This window comes from Gopherus flavomarginatus, chromosome 8, assembly GCF_025201925.1.
Source record: "Gopherus flavomarginatus isolate rGopFla2 chromosome 8, rGopFla2.mat.asm, whole genome shotgun sequence".
Lineage (NCBI taxonomy): Eukaryota > Metazoa > Chordata > Testudines > Testudinidae > Gopherus > Gopherus flavomarginatus.
Genome location: NC_066624.1, coordinates 82035326 through 82052038, shown reverse-complemented (window position 1 = coordinate 82052038; position 16713 = coordinate 82035326). Strand labels below are relative to the sequence as shown.

Here is a 16713-nt window from a genome sequence, read left to right as displayed (position 1 = left end):
TGCTGGCTCGTGTTCCTACCCACGAGATCTGTCGCGCAGCTCCATTGGTCCTCGGTCCATACCTTTGCTTCGCAGTATGCCCTGGTTCGACAGTCAAGAGATGCTGTAGCCTCTGGCTCAGCAGTTTTCATGCTGCCACATTTCACTCCGACCCCACCGCCTACGTAAGGCTTGGGATTCACCTAACTGGAATGGATATGAGCAATCACTCGAAGAAGAAAAGACGGTTACTCACCTTTGTAACTGTTGTTCTTCGAGATGTGTTGCTCATATCCATTCCACACCCGCCCTCCTTCCCCACTGTCGGAGTAGCCGGCAAGAAGGAACTGAGGAGCGGGTGGGCCGGCAGAGGTATATATCAAGCGCCATGATGGCGCCACTCTAGGGGGCGACCTGCCGGCCCACTGAGTTGCTAGGGTAAAAGTTTTCCGACGAATGTGCACGCGCGGCGCACACACCTAACTGGAATGGATATGAGCAACACATCTCGAAGAACAACAGTTACAAAGGTGAGTAACCGTCTTTTCTCTTCCAGTTTCCAGCTCTGTGGCCAACCATCAGGCCTTACTAAGCAGATATGATTTTAATTTATGGGAGCCCCTGCCAGAGTTCGAGCCACTCCTCCCCGAGTGGTATAGGAAGGATTTTAAGGCATTGGTGGATGAGGGGGCAACGGCAGCCAAAGAAGCCCTGCAGGCAGCATTGGATGCAGCAGATACGGTGGCTCGCTCGATGGCCGCTGATCTCCATGCGCAGGGCGTTGTGGCTCCTCCTGTCCAGGCTTTCGGTGGAGGCCCAGTCCCTCATGCAGGACCTGCCATTCGACGGGAAGGCCCTGTTTGCCAAACAGATGGACATCAGGCTGCCCAGGATGAAAGACTTTTTTGTACCACCCTGCAGACCTTGACCCTCTGCATCCCTCTGGCTAAGGACAAGGCCAAACCACAGATGTCAGCTCACCCTATGCAGAGCAGATATGAGCCCTCTTACAAGAGGCCAAGAGACCAAAAGTGCAAGCCTCAACCACAGTCCCGCTCTACCCCAGAGCCTGGGCCCTGTAAGGGCAAGAGGCAGGGAAAGAGGTGTTTTTGACTATTTGCAGAGGGTACCAAGGCAGTTGCCATGGAAACCCCCCCACTAATAAAGTTTGTGTTCAGCAACTGTTTGTCTGCATTCCGTGGGGAATGCTCACGAATAACCACGGACGGCTGGGTCCTCAACACTGTTTCCAAGGACTACATGTTGCAGTTCAGTTCACCCCCACCCAGCCACTCCCCATCCCTGGTGGGCTCGGGGACCTGGAGCACGTTCACCTCCTAGATCAGGAGGTGGAACGACTATTACACCTGGGGGCAGTGGAGAGTATGCCAGTAGAATTCCAGGGCAGGGGCTTCTGCTCCTGATATTTCTTGATCCCAAAGCGAAAAGGGGTCTCAGGCCCATCCTTGATCTGTGGAATCTCAATCGTTTTATGGTCCTCTCCAAGTTCTGCATGGTGTCCCATGGTGTCCGCATGTTAGTCCCCCGGGTCCAGGGAGGGGATGGTACATGGCCCTGGACCTTCAGGACTCGTATTTCCACATACATATTTTCAAAGGGCACAGGTGCTTCCTCCGTTTCCTAGTGGGGCCTGACCACTACCAGTTCACGGTGCTCCCGTTTGGCCTATCCACAGCACCCACGGTATTCACAAAGTGTGTGGCAGTAGTAGTGGCCTACCTCAGATGAGAAGGGGTCCAGATGTTCCCATATCTGGACGATTGGCTTCACAAGGGCAACTCATGGTCTCAGGTGAGGGCCAATGTGGCGCATGTGGACAGGAGCAGGTCCAAGCTTGGCCTGTTGGTAAATGAGACCAAATCAACGCTAGTCCCCATGTAGCGCATAGAATTCATAGGGGCACTACTGGACTCCTTAAGGGCCACAGCCTCTCTCTCAGTGGACAGGTTCGAAACCCTCAAAGGTCTCATCTTCTCAGTCACAACTTTTCTGGTGACAGCAGCAAGGGCGTGCCTTCAGATCCTAGGGCACATCACAGTGTGCACATATATGGTCTGCCATGCCAGGCTCTGAATGAGGTCCCTCCAGCTGTGGCTAGCCTCCCAGTTCTCCCAGGCTAATCGTCTCCCTACAATGCTGGTCCTCCTTGGGCAACATGCTGCAAGGGGTTTCTTTCCAGGAGGCGGCCCCGTCAGTAGACCTGGTGTCCGATGCGTGTGGAGCCCACAGAGGGAACATGCAAACCCAAGGGTTGTGGTCAGCCTCGGACCTGTCCCTCCATATAAATGTAAAGGAGCTCAGGGCAATACGGTTGGCATGTGTAGCTTTTGTCATGCAGCTTCGCGGCAAGGTGGTCAGAGTCCTTACAGACAACACTGCCGCGATGTTCTACATCAACAGGCAAGGCAGGGCACAGTCCTTGGCCCTCTGCTGGGAAGCCCTGAGCCTGTGGGAGTTCTGTATAGCCCATGACATCCCCCTGAGGGCTTTCCACCTACCAGGCACCCGCAATACACAGGCCGATCGCCTCAGCAGGGTTTTCTGCCCCCATTATGAGTGGTCTCTCCAAGACTGGGGAATTCCCCACATGGACCTGTTCGTGACCCTTCAGTACCAAGTTCCATTCCTCCAATGAGGAACGCTTCGTTCACATGCTTGATGTACGTAGGGCACTGGCCTTCTACCTGGAGCGGACTAAACAGTTCCGAAAATCCTCGCAACTCTTTTTTGCCTTGGCTGAGCATATGAAGGGCAGCCTGTTTCCACCCAGTGCCTTTCTCGCTGGATCATCTTGTGCATATGCATGTGGTATGATCTGGCAGGGGTTCTCCCGCCACCGATCATCAGGGTACAGTCAATGAGAGTTCAGGCCTCGTCGGCGGCCTATATAGCCCATGTTCCTATCCAGGACATCTGTGGGGCTGCCACCTAGTCTTCAGCTGACACATTCACTGTGCATTATGCGATCATCTCCCAAACTAGGGATTATGCCAGGTTCGGCAGAGCGGTACTGCGTCCTGAGAACTCGTGAACACCTACCCACCTCAAGCGGATGTAGCTTGGAATCACCTACTGTGGAATACACATGAGCAAGCACTCAAAGAAAAGACAGTTACCTGGTCGAGATGTGTTGCTCAGGTGTATTCCACATCCCGCCCTCCTTCCCCTCTGTTGGAGTTGTCCAGCAAGAAGGAACCAAAGGCAGGGGAGCACGCGGCTCCCATTATAGCGCGATATAGAGGCGCCACTCCAGAGGTCGCAGCAATACTCCCTCCATGGGTACTGCTTGCTACGGGAGAAACTTGCGGCACCAGTGCACGTGGTGCAAACATGCACCTACTGTGGAATAGACATGAGCAACTCATCTCGAAGAACACCAGTTGCAGAACAGATAACTGTCTTTTTCTTTTTGTATCTAATTCCATGGGTATTAACACTTTTTCACAGCATTACTGTTTAGTGCTATTGGCCTGGCAAGAATAAAAAAAAATCCAGGAAAAGTATGGGAAGGGGCAAAGACCACAATGATATGAGTGATGTCGCATATCGCTTTCTTACCAATAAATCTGTGAGCTACCAAAACTTTGTCACTCGCCCCAGAGTGCTTACACGATACATCAGTTTTATTACTGATATCTTATTATTTTCAAAATTCCTTTTTATGGAAGAGCTATATTTACTTTTTCCAGTGTGACTGTCACAAGTTATGAAGTCTATCCATAAACTGTAGTTTTTGAGATTATTTGTTTAGTGGGTAGCATGGAGAAACCACTGGTAAATATGTAGACTTTAGATGAGTTGTATCCAATCTGTATTGGGAGAACAAAGAAAATATAGTATAGCATCTTTAAAATACTAAGGAATTGCAGAGGGTTGATGGAGTTTCAGGCCTGTAGTGGGACAGTGGATGGAGAAAACTGGATGGGGTAATGGGTTAAGAGAAGGAGTTTTCTATGGAAACTAAAATATGAAAGATTGTAGTGTCTAGGCTTCAGTGGGAGAATATTCAGGTGGGAATGTTCAGTTTCAACCTATATGCACTAATTGGTCATCAGTTAACAAATTATGAAGAGTTTTAGAATGTACTTTAACTTCAGTTGTTTGAAAGTAAGGACAATTAATTTTGTTGCTATTAGATTTGATTGACATCCTCAGCAGACTGTATATGATGTGTTAGAAAGCTTTGCAATTTTACTGGAGAAGATTTTATTGGGTGTCTAGAAAGGGAGGTATTATTGCACATAGAACTTTAATGTAAGTCTTTAAATACATACATGATTTTCCCCCCAATAGGCTACATTAATGAAAGTGGGCATCTGAACTTACAACGCTTTGAGAAATATCTTACAAAATTATCAGATGTAAGTAACCTATATTTGTATTGTGTATATGTTATAGGGCTGCCCATCACTATAGTGTCTGAGTGCCTCATACTTTTAAAAATACGCAATCAAAATACAGTCTTCATAGCGAGTTCAAGCCTCCTATTTTGGGCAAAAGCTGAAATGTATTCACCCAAGGATCTATCTCACTGCTCCATAGAAGATTAAATCTATAGAACTCTTGACAATTGGCATCAGCTAAGAATCTGCCCCTGAATCTTTTACAGAATGACTCTATGGAAATTTATATTAGTTGAGGATCTGTCCCTCAGTTTTACATAAAAGCCTTATTTAGATATGCCTTGAACTTTAGCCAGGAAAGCACCATGCTCTAGCTCTGATGAACCGTTAGATGGAGCAAATTCTGTAGCTGAGGTCCCTGCTGCCAGTTGCACTTTTGTCGCACAGTCCAACCAATTGCCATCTGATCTGATTGTCATAATAGATTTTGGGGAGAGAAGCAGGAAATTAAGTAATTGGTTTTAGATTATAACCGTTATCTTATATTGCACCTGAAATGAAATGAAGGAATCAGTTTAGAATATGGAAGTGTTAGATGCTCACAAAGATGGGCAGCAGCAGACTGCACTAGCTGAAGCAATCCGGGTGGCTTTCAAGGGCCAGCCCCATTAGGATACATTACAGTAATCTGTCCTAGAAGTGACAAAAGGCATATCAATGTGGATAAGGTGTTATCTGCACATGAACATTTGACCCAAAAACATTGACATTCTATAATGTACCTAGACATAAGATGGTACATTATCTCACATGGATGAGATTCCAGAGGACTGGAAAAGGGAAAGTATAGTGCCAATCTATAAAAAGAGGAATAAGGACATCCTGGGGAATTACAGACCAATCATCTTCACTTCAGTGCTCAGAAAAATTATGGAGCAAATAATTAAGCAATCAGTTTGCAGACACCTAGAAGATAATAAGGTGATAAATAATAGCATGGAATTGTCAAAAACAAATTGTGTCAGCCCAACCTAATAGCTTTCTTTGACAGGGTAACAAGCCTTGTGGATAGGAGGGAAGTGGTACATGTAGTATATCTTGACTTTAGTAAAGCTTTTGATACTGTCTTGCATGAGCTTCTCATAAACAAACTAGGGAAATACAACCTAGATGGAGCTACTATAAAGTTGGTGCGTAACTGGTTGAAAAAACATTCCCAGAGCTATCACTGGTTCATACTGATAAAGCATAAGGGCATGTCGAGTGGGGTCCTGCACGGATTGGTCCTGTGTCTGGTTCCGTTCAATATCTTCATCAGTGATTTAGATAATGGCTTAGAGGGTATACTTACAAAGTTTGTGGGCAATACTAAGCTGGGAGGGGTTGCAAGTGCTTTGGAGGTTAGGATTAAAATTCAAAATGATCTGGACAAACTGGAGAAATGATCTAAAGTAAATAAGATGAAATTCAATAAAGACAAATGCAAAGTACTCCACTTAGGAAGGAACAATCAGTTGCACACATACAAAATGGGAAATGACTTTCTAGGAAGGAGTACTGCAGAAAGGGATCTGGGTGTCACAGTGGATCACAAGCTAAATATGAGTCAACAGTGGAAAACTTGTTAAAAAAAGGCAAACATCATTCTAGGATGTCATTGCAGGAGTGTTGTAAGCAGGACACAAGAAGTAATTCTGCTGCTTTGCTAGAGATGTAATATTCGTTTAAAAAGTTAACCATTTAAACTATTAAAATTATGTTATTTAAATGGTTAACTGATTAAAGGGAGAGGGGCTGAGGGCTCTGCAGATGGAGCTGCTCCGGCCAGCCCGGCATGGCTGGCTGGCCTGCATGGCTGGGGCTCGATGGCCCATACAGATGGCCCGTGGCTGGGGGCTAACGGTTAGGGTCAGTTAACCGGTAAGACTCATGTTTTAACTGTTTAACCATTTAGTATTTTACCTCCCTATACTCTACTCCACATTAATTAGGCCTCAATGGGAGTAGTGTGTCCAGTTTTGGGCTTCACATTTCAGGAAAGATGTAGACAAATTAGAGAGAGTCTAGAGAAGAAAAAAAAAAATTAAGGTCTAGAAAACATGACCTATGAGGTGAGATTAAAATAATAGGGTTGTTTAGTCCGGAGAAGAGAAGACAGAGGGAGAACATAAGTTTTCAAGTACATAAAAGGTTGTTACAAGGAGGAGAGAGAAAAATTGTTCTCTTTAACTTTTGAGGATAGGACAAGAAGCAACAGGGTTACATTTCAGCAAAGTCATTTAGGTTAGAAATTAGGAAAAACTTCCTAACTGTCAGGGTGGTTAAGCACTGGAATAAATTGCCTAGGGAGGTTGTGGAATCTACGTCACTGGAGATTTTTAAAAGCAGATTAGACAGCATTGGCCTTCTAAACCTAGGGTTGTAAATTCAGTCCTTGAGGGTGCCACTTAGGGATCTGGGGCAAATTCAGTACTTGGTCCTGCTAGTGAAAGCAGAGGGCTGGACTCGATGACCTTTCAGGGTCCCTTCCAGTTCTATGTGATAGGTATATCTCCATATATTATTATTTATTTATCCTAGAGGATCTCCCAGTTGATTGAGATCTCCGGCAGCACAGTGGAGCTGCCACTAAGACAGGCTCCTTGCCTGCTCCATGCACAACTGGAAGCGGCCATCCCAGCCCCGGAGGGCGGGGTGTGTCTCCCTCCGTGTGCTGCTCCTCCATGCAGTCACCACCCCTGCAGTTCCCATTGGCCAGAAATGAAGAACTGTGGCCAATGGGAGGTGCGGGGGTGGTGCTTTCAGGGAGAGGCAGCGAGCAGAGCCACATGCCACCCCCAAGGGCTGCAGGGGCACGTTGGCCCCTTCTGGGAGTGGCGTGGGGCTGGGGTAGACAGGGAGCCTGCCTTAGCAGCAGCCGCGCTGCACCACCAACCAGGAGCTGCCGGAGGTAAGTGCTGCCTGGCGGGAGGCTGCACCTGAGCCCCCTCCTGCAACCCAAGCCCCAGCCCTGACCCCCCTCCTAGAGCCAGCACCCCATACCACTTTCTGCACTCCAACGCTCTGCCCCAGTTCAGAGCCTCCTCCTGCACCCAAACTCCCTCCCAGAGCTTGCACCCCTCATCCCTCCTGCACCCCAATGCCCTGCCCCAGGCTCAGCCCAGAGCCCCCTCCCACACTGTGAACCCCCCAGCTCCAGTCCAAAGCCCGCACCCCCTCCTGAGGCCCAACCTCCTACCCCAGCCCAGTGAGTGAGGGATGGGGAGGGGTGGAGTGAGTGGGGCAGGGCTTTGGGGAAGATGCAGGGTAGATCCTGGGTTGCTCTTAAATTCAAAAAGTGATCTTGGGTGTAAGAAGGTTGGAAACCACTTGTCTAGATAATACTTAGTGCTGCCTTGAGTGCAGGGGACTGGACTAGAAGACCTCTTGAGGTCCCTTCCAGTTCTGTGATTCTGTGATATTGTAGGATGGATAATATAATTTAAAAATCATCTAATCTCTTTAAACTGTTTCAGGTTACAAAAAAAGAAAAAGTAGATTTTCAATATACATTTTCTGCCTCTACAATAAGAGGTGGTTCATGTTAGACTGCCTCTGCTCGTGGGTTAAACATTCATGTGCAGATAACATTTTATGTAATCCAATGCAGCTTTTACAGATGACAAAAATGGCTTGCATTTTCTGTTTCATATGCTACAGTGTTCATTCAGCAATAGTGTACATTGCCTTTAAAATAATTGTTCTAAATTTACTTTAATCTCTGTACACAGTTTGATCGTGAACACTTCAGCGAAGTCTTTGTAGACCTAAAATGGTTTGAAAGCAAAGTAGGCAATAAATACCTCAATGAGGCAGCTGGTATCGCAGCAGAAGAAGCAAGAAGCCATAAGCAAAAGAAACAGAAGGTTGGTATTTTAAATGTACAGCTCTGAAAATGCAGCTATTTGTCAAAACATATGAATAAAGATCTGTTTAATTATTTTTAAAATCTCAAACTGTTAAATGTGGTATTTTATATTTTTTATTTCTGGCTTTTTAGAAATCAGAAATGATGGAAAACTTTAATATTTGTTGAGCGATATATCTGTCTTACACATACTTGCACATTCATACGCACTTTCCATTGCCATTTTTCTCAGATTAAGCACATACTTTTTTTTAAAAAAAAATAAAAGATAGAAATCAGTGTCTCTTTCCATCAGCTGCTATGGAACATAATTCAGAGGGAGAAGTCATACTATGAAAGCTAGTCTTGGCAGCTCAGAAGATGGGTGTGTCAGTCAGATGTTTGATGCTGATTAAGTAAATAGCTTGCTCCATCAGAGCTGATATCTTAGATTTTACATCAAAATGACAATACTGTTTTAAAGTCACTTAAAAGGTATTACCTTCTTTCTCTTGCACTAACCCTTTCCTCTATTTTTGTCTATATCCCCATCCTCTCAACTCCTATTTTCCATTCTGTCTGCCTCTCCTATATGCCTTCAGCAGCAGAAGTGGACCACTCTTAGGCCTCGTCCAGACTAGGGGAGGAAAATCGATCTTAGATACGCAACTTCAGCTACGTGAATAACGTAGCTGAAGTCGAATATCTAAGATCGAATTACTCACCCGTCCAGACGGCGCGGGATCGATGTCCGCGGCTCTCCGTGTCGATTCCGGAACTCCGTTCGGGTTGATGGAGTTCCAGAATCGATGTAAGCGCGCTCGGGGATCGATATATCGCGTCTAGACTAGACGCAATATATCGATCCCCGAGCAATCGATTTTAACCCGCCGATACGGCAGGGTAGTCTGGACGTGGGCTTATTTCTGCACAGTGGCATTTTTCCAGTGGCTGTAGTACTGGCAGTAGTAGCAGCAGCATGAAACTCAGCTGCGATTAACTCCATCAGTGTACTTAACTCTGCCACTCACTAGTACTGTTTCAGTTTTGTAAGAGTAAGACATATGCTTTAAAATGCATATGTTTTAATATGACTAGCTGCACTCTTGGATACTTTCTCATCTGTCATAGATGTGGAGGGTAGCTGTACAGTAGTAGATAACCTTTTTGATTGATCCATAAAATGTCAGTGACAGCTGCTCAGAAGGCTAATTTCACAGCTACTGTGGAGAAGTGGCTAGATTAGGGGCTGATGATGTAGCAGGCACCTACTATAAGGCCTGGGCTACGCTTAGGGGGGCGGGGATCTATCTAAGATACGCAACTTCAGCTACAAGAATAGCATAGCTGAAGTCGACATATCTTGGATCGAATTAAAATTACTTACTTTGCGTCCTTGTGGCACTGGCTCAACAGCCATGGCTCCCCTGTCGACTTTGCTTCCGCCTCTCGCACTGTTGGAGTTCAGCAGTCGACGGGAGAGCGATCGGGGATTAATTTATCGCGTCTGCACTACACGCAATAAATCGATCCCCAATAGATCGATCACTACCCGATCCGGCGGGTAGTGTAGACGTACCCTTAGTGAAGAAAAATGTAGCACCCAAATGAAGACAATAATTGGCCAATGTGATCACATAAATTCCATCTGCCCCCACTTTTTTAGAGGCTTTTTAATCAGACACAGATATTAAACAATATTTAAAGGTTTTGTTTCTCATTGTTCCTTTTTAAAAAAAAAGTGTGTGTATTTATGTATATATAAAGTATTTTTGAAAAATAGGACAAAACAAGTGCAACTCTTTTGGCGTTTGTTTTATAAAGTAAAAAATTACTTCAGCATCTTAGTTTTAAGTTGCACATTAAATGGTAATGTGTTATGTTACCCACATATTGCTGTGTATTTCTTATTTTGTTTATCTCAACTGTGAATTCATAATTTTAATAGATTCAGGAAAACTCCATGTGTTTGGCTGCTCTAGAGAAAACTGAGGATGGAATTATGACTTCTTCTAAAAGTAAGTGCACAGTATTATACAGAATATGTACAGCAGAACCCTGATGATCTGTACAAATATTTGAGAAACCAATTGTGAATTGGTAAGGAAATGCAAACAAATACAACTTACAAAAATAACAGCAATATATTTTTTCCTAGTAACCTATGTGGGTGAGGCCAGAAATAATGGTTTTACTTTTTTGCTTGTGCATTTGTGTTTTAAAACTAGTCCAAAGCACCTACATCGGATATGTAATTTTTTTCATTTATAAATTGAAATATATTGGTCAGTTTATAAAAAAAACAATGAATTTTTAGTGATATTAGAAGTCACTGTTAAATCTGTGCAGATTATTATTTTCTGACAGCATTTAGCCTGCTCCCATACTTTTTTTGTCACAAAGCAAATTGTATAACTTTTACAACTTTTGACCATTTGCAGTCTCTTAATCCAGTAAAGTTTTGGATTGAATGGTACATGTTTTATTGTTTGTTCTCTTCCTGTACAGAAAGGAATATTTCTCCTCAACTGTGAATTCAGGAATAAAACTACAGTAACAATGTCAACACTGAACAGTCTGAAATCTTTTGGCTAAGAAATGAATGTTAATCCAGTCTCTTTATTGGTTTCATTTCAGATGCATTGGAAGATGAACAAGAAGATGAAGACCTGTTTGAGACTGAGTTCAGGCAATACAAGAGAACGTATTATATGACTAAGATGGGTGTGGAAGTAGTTTCAGAGTAAGTCTATACTGAGCTTGCTTTCACTTTTTAAAATACTGAAGTCAAGTCTCTTAAGATATATCTACACTGCACTTAAAAATCTGACAGGGGCTTATGGAGCTCAGGCTAAGGGGCTGTTTAATTGCCTAAGCTCTGGAACCCCCCCATCTGCAGATTCCTAGAGCCCGAGTTCTAGCCCAGGCCCAGACTCCTACACCTCAGTTAAACAGCCCCTTAGCCCAAGCCTCACGAGCCCAAGTCAGCTTACACAGGCCAGCTGCAGGTGTCTAATTGTATGTTGACATAACCTCAGTATCTGGAATCTAAGGCAGCATATCCAGTCCTCAGGAAAGGAGTTCTTGGTATTAAAATATAGCCATGACACTTATTTTCATATCAGCCAGAGGTATTAATCAACGAAGAAGTTTGCCATGATATGCCCTCCTGTGCCAGAAGGAAGGTCCTTTGATATGACTCCAGAAGACCTTGTAGTTGCTAATGGCTCAAGAAGCTTTCCCTTGAATCATATATTAGTAAAAAGGAAATAAAGAAGGAAAAAAATCAATACGTAACATTTCTTTCTCTTTTAAGTGACTTCCTGGCTGATCAGGCTGAATGTTATGTCCAGGCAATACAGTGGATTTTGCACTATTACTACCATGGGGTTCAGTCATGGAGCTGGTAAGTGAATGAATGTCAGATGAGAGATCCTGAGTTGTGTTGGGATCAACTGAACTTTGAGTAATATATTGACATCATTTAATGCAGGGTTAGACAACCTATGGCACGCATGCCGAAGGCGGCATGCGAGCTGATTTTCAGTGGCACTCACACTACCCGGGTCCTGGCCACCGGTCCAGGGGCTCTGCATTTTAATTTAATTTTAAATGAAGCTTCTTAAACATTTTAAAAACCTTATTTACTGTACATACAACAATGGTTTAGTTTTACATTATAGACTTATAGAAAGAGACCTTCTAAAAACATTAAAATGTATTACTGGCACGCGAAACCTTAAATTAGAGTGAATAAATGAAGACTCAGCACACCACTTCTGAAAGGTTGCCAACCCCTGATTTAATGTATGTATGTTTGCTTCTGCACTGTGTATGTTGCAGTATTGAAATTAACTCAAATTACTTTTTTTTTTCTTCTATAGGTATTACCCTTATCATTATGCACCTTACCTATCAGACATTCGCAATATCAGTAAACTCAAAATCCAGTTTGAGTTAGGAAAACCTTTCATGCCATTTGAACAGCTTCTTGCAGTACTTCCAGCAGCTAGCAAAGATCTGCTACCTAAATGCTACGAGGTAGGCTTTATAATTTGATTTTTACCAGTTTTATCATATACTACGGACCCGCGCTAGAACGCGCGTCCGTATAGTGCGAATCCGGTTATAGCGCGGGACTGCGCATGGATCTCAAATTTAATTACCATCATTGGAATCCATGGTAAGGTGGTCCCCGCTATAACTGGTTCCCACATTAATGCGGGATCACGCATGGATCCCGAACCCCACGTTCTAGAGGGGGTTTGGTATACCTATTATTTTTTAAATAAGAAACTTTCTTCTGTCTTTTCTGTTCCTGTTGTCAAACTGAGCTTGACATTTAGATTGTAATTATATGATTTTTAAAGCATAAAATTTACTAAATTATTCTAATACAATCTTTGGATGCACTGTGTAATTTCTGAATGAGGCAGTTAAACTATCAGTTCATTCCAGTTTAGCCTTTACTTTGAATTAACAGCATGCGTAACCTGTTTTGTCATCCTAGACTGAATCTTAAATTGTCTATGAAAGTATAGCCAGACTGAATTCACCTGTTGTATTGCTTTCTGATTTTCTAGCATTTGATGACTAGCGAAGATTCTCCAATCATAGAATACTATCCTCCAGACTTTAAAACAGACTTAAATGGAAAACAGCAAGAATGGGAAGCAGTAGTATTAATCCCATTTATTGATGAGGTGAGTGCTTTCAACTCATGGAAAAAAATGTGTAACCAAACCCAGACAAACTCTTGCATAAGTTACAGTTAAGATTGTAAAAAATAAGTTTAAATAGGCATATGACTATTAGGACATTGAAAAATGTAAACATATTGCCTGGAAATTCACAGTTAACCTTAAAGTTTAAAATATAATGTTCTTAATTCAGAAGACTGGTAGTAACATTTCTACAAGCAACCTTCACTTTGGAAGGAGTGGTAATTTAAACTTGAAGAATTGGCTTTCTCTGATTTGTTGACAAACGGTAATTGGCAGAAGACTTTAAAGGGAACTATTTAAATTTCAGTTTGGTTCAAAGCTTTTGTCATTATTTTTAAAGCAAAGGTAAAAGAAATAAAATGATCAAGTTTTTTTTTCTTTTGCGTACAAGGTAACGATTGACAGTATATCAGTTTGTATGAAATTAAGATTGAGTCAGTCAAAGAATGAAAGAAGTTATCATAATAACAGGAATACCCAGAAAGGAAAATAATAAGTAGAGAAAGAAGCAGAGTAGAGTCATGAAGGCTCAGGTCCTGCACTGAGAACTGGGGGCTTTGCATGGTTGTCAGAGCACGATTAGGGGCCTTGATGAGTTTCTGAGATATGGGGAGCAGATAACTGTTCACATGGGAACTATTACATGGAAGACCTAGGGGAATATAATGATTATACATATAAGTATCTGCATCTGTCGTAGTCATTACACGATTTCTGTTACACAGCCTGTTACCTGGCATTATCCAACAGAGTCTGTTAGGGTTTTGTTATGTATGTTAAATTTCAACTGGAAGAGGATGAAGTGAATTTTACATTATGGCAAATTTGTGTCCAATTTTCATGCCCCAGACAGATTACAAGTTAATCATTTTATTTTGTTCTAGATGGGAGCAGGATAAAAAGCAGGAAGCACTTATCCACTAGTTATGTTGGCCAGCAAAGTGCAGATATCCACCTGCCTTGGAGATAAATTCTTGAAGTGAGAAGGCTGGGATGATTGACTTGAATAGCAGATGCAGTTTTTAAGTAGAGTGGGAAGCTTGAGTCAGGAAGATTATACTTTTTTCCTTTGAAATATTTTTGATTGCTCATCTCACTTTGACCATGAGTTTTAAAATACTTAATTTAATAAAAAAATTAACTACCAGTAGAATTTTTAATTTAGAAACGATTGCTGCAAGCCATGGAATCTTGCAACAAGTGCCTATCAGAAGATGAGAAGCGAAGAAATACTCACAGTGAGTGCCTAATGTATTGGTATGACAAAGACACAGAGTTCAAATACCTGTCACCGTGGCCAGAGAAGTTCCCTACTATACAAAGATGCCACACCAGGTAATTCTGTAGTAATTATTCTGTAGTGGATCAACCAAAAAATATTTGGATAACCTGTTTTTAGAATTTTGATATTTTTTCCTAGCATTTTAGTCACAGCATCAAATGATACAGAAACAGTAAAAACAGACAATTGTGCTGCCCACGATGAATGATGATAATCATAGTTGCTAAAAGCCAGAGCAGTCACATTTTGCAAAACAAATTAACCAGACACTAAACCACATGCCTTACACAGTGGTCTGCAGGTTTGGTGACTCTCAATGCACTAAGGAAAGCAGATTCCCGAGATGGGATGCTCCAAGAGCCTTGCTACCAGTCTTATGAAGGTCAGACCCAGGATATGACCTCAAGAGCATCCCAGAGAATCTCAACTGTGACAATGAGGTATATGGTGAGGCCTGTGAGGAGAATGATGTAAATACATGGGTAGAGGCAGTTCCTCAGCAGACCAGTTCTAAAGCACTAGAGCAGGGGTCGGCAACCTTTCAGAAGTGGTGTGCTGAGTCTTCATTTTTTCACTCTAATTTAAGGTTTTGAGTGCTGGTAATACATTTTAACCTTTTTAGAAGGTCTCTTTCTATAAGTTTATATTATATAACGAAACTATTGTATGTAAAGTAAAAAAGGTTTTCAAAATGCTTGAGAAGCGTCTTGTAAAATTAAATTAAAATGCTGATCTTACGCCACCAGCCTGGGGTTCTATTCACCTAGGCTGGCAGTGGGCTAAGCAGGGCCTGCGGCTGGGACCCCAGACCTGGGAGGGGAGTTCAGGGGTCAGGGCTGAGGGAGGGTGTTCAAGGCAGAAGGCTGGGGTGTTGGAGGGGGGTTCAGGGATCAGGCAGAGGGCTGGGGTGTGGTGGGGGGGTTCAGGGATCAGGGCAGAGGGCTGGGGTGTGGTGGGGGGGTTCAAGGGTCAGGGCAGAGGGCTGGGGGGTGCAGGGCAGAAGGCTGAGTGTGTGTGGAGGGTCAGGGCAGAGGGCTGGGGTGCTCAGCTCATGGGGATGCTCCCAGCACCCTACCATGAGCCGCTCATGGCAGGGGGCTGGATGGAATATGCCCAATTCTACCTCTTTCCCTAGGGCCCAATCTGTCCCCACCTCATCTCTGTGTCCTCCCTGGAGCAGCAAGTATGCTGCGGCTCTGCTTCCCCCCCGGCCATCGCAAGGACGATCAGCTGATCAGTGCAGGGAAGGAGAGGAGATGGGAGAGGAAAGCAGCACGCTGGGGGAAGAAGGGGGGAAGGGGGAACTTGGCTACTGTCAGGACCAAGCTTCTGCCTCCTGTCCCTGCAGGAGAGAGCGGTGGGCGGAGGGGCTGAGTGGGGCCTGGACCCTGGCAGGCGGCAGGTAGCAGCATATCATTAAAAATCGGCTCGCATGCTGCAGGTTGCTGACCCCTATTCTAGGTTATCTTCAAGGATAGCCCTAAGAAAAATATTTTGCAATAGTCTAGCTTGGAGGTAGTGAAGGCAGGGCAGTATTATTGTAAGGTTCCAATTAGAGAGGAATGAAGATCCTTAGATGATGAAAGATACCGTGTGCCACCTTTACTATCTTAGAATTTTGCAATAACGATGACTCTAATAAGACTTTGAGTCTGTAAAATATTTAGTTAAAAAGCAAGTATTACACACTCTGTAAAGTATGTATATATTGTTTACTCCTATTGCTCCTATTTCTACTTCAGTTTTATCTGAACTGAGTCATGGCAAGCTGCCTTTCATCCATATCTCTATTTTAGTCTGCACAGAGAAAGAAATGAGCCAGTAACCTCTCTAGTTGATGAGCAGTCAACACAGCTGAATATATCAATGACACAGAACTCAGTCTCACTCTCCTAGCACCTTTCATTGAAAAGGTGGGATAACAAGATTGGACTCCACAAGTGAGGGCCTATAGGGAGGCTTTTAGTTGCCCAACAATACTTTATGGGACGTCATTGTGTGCACACACCCATTGAAGGACTAGTACAAAATCCTGCAGGCTTGTTGTCCATGCATCATGGTTAATTAAATTAAAAGCTATTAGTAGATCTAATAAAATCGGCATGAATTCCATACCCTTGTCTATTGTTAGAAGTAGATAATCCATGGATAACCGTCTTTGTTCCAGTCATAGTCAAATACAATCCCAACTTGATAAGATTCAGAGAAATTGCTCGAATTAACTCATCATCACTTCTTAATAACCTTTTCTAAAAGTCAGAGATGATGGCAATTACTGAGGTTATTAATTTCCAAAAATGGTTTCTTGGACATGGGTCTAACCACTGCTTGTTTAAGCATGACTGGCAAATGGCTCAACAAAGAAGCTAATTTTTTATTATGATTATTAACATCTCTTTACTGGCTTTAATTATCCATGAAGGACATGAGATCATGTTTAAAGAGAGAGTTTTTTAGGAAGAGTTTGAAAGCAGTTTT

At 43.3% G+C, this 16713-nt stretch overlaps 1 protein-coding gene across 2 annotated transcripts in view; it reads left to right on the top strand.

The window, feature by feature from the left end:
• Positions 1–16713, top strand: part of XRN1 (5'-3' exoribonuclease 1) — an 86609-nt gene that overhangs the window by 21811 nt on the left and 48085 nt on the right. For both annotated transcript variants that reach the window (XM_050965786.1, XM_050965785.1), the window contains exons 9-16: positions 4294–4361; positions 8114–8248; positions 10178–10247; positions 10867–10972; positions 11546–11635; positions 12114–12270; positions 12813–12932; positions 14119–14288. In XM_050965786.1, coding sequence (XP_050821743.1) covers positions 4294–4361; positions 8114–8248; positions 10178–10247; positions 10867–10972; positions 11546–11635; positions 12114–12270; positions 12813–12932; positions 14119–14288 — 916 coding nt within the window. The remainder of the gene's footprint in view (positions 1–4293; positions 4362–8113; positions 8249–10177; positions 10248–10866; positions 10973–11545; positions 11636–12113; positions 12271–12812; positions 12933–14118; positions 14289–16713) is intronic.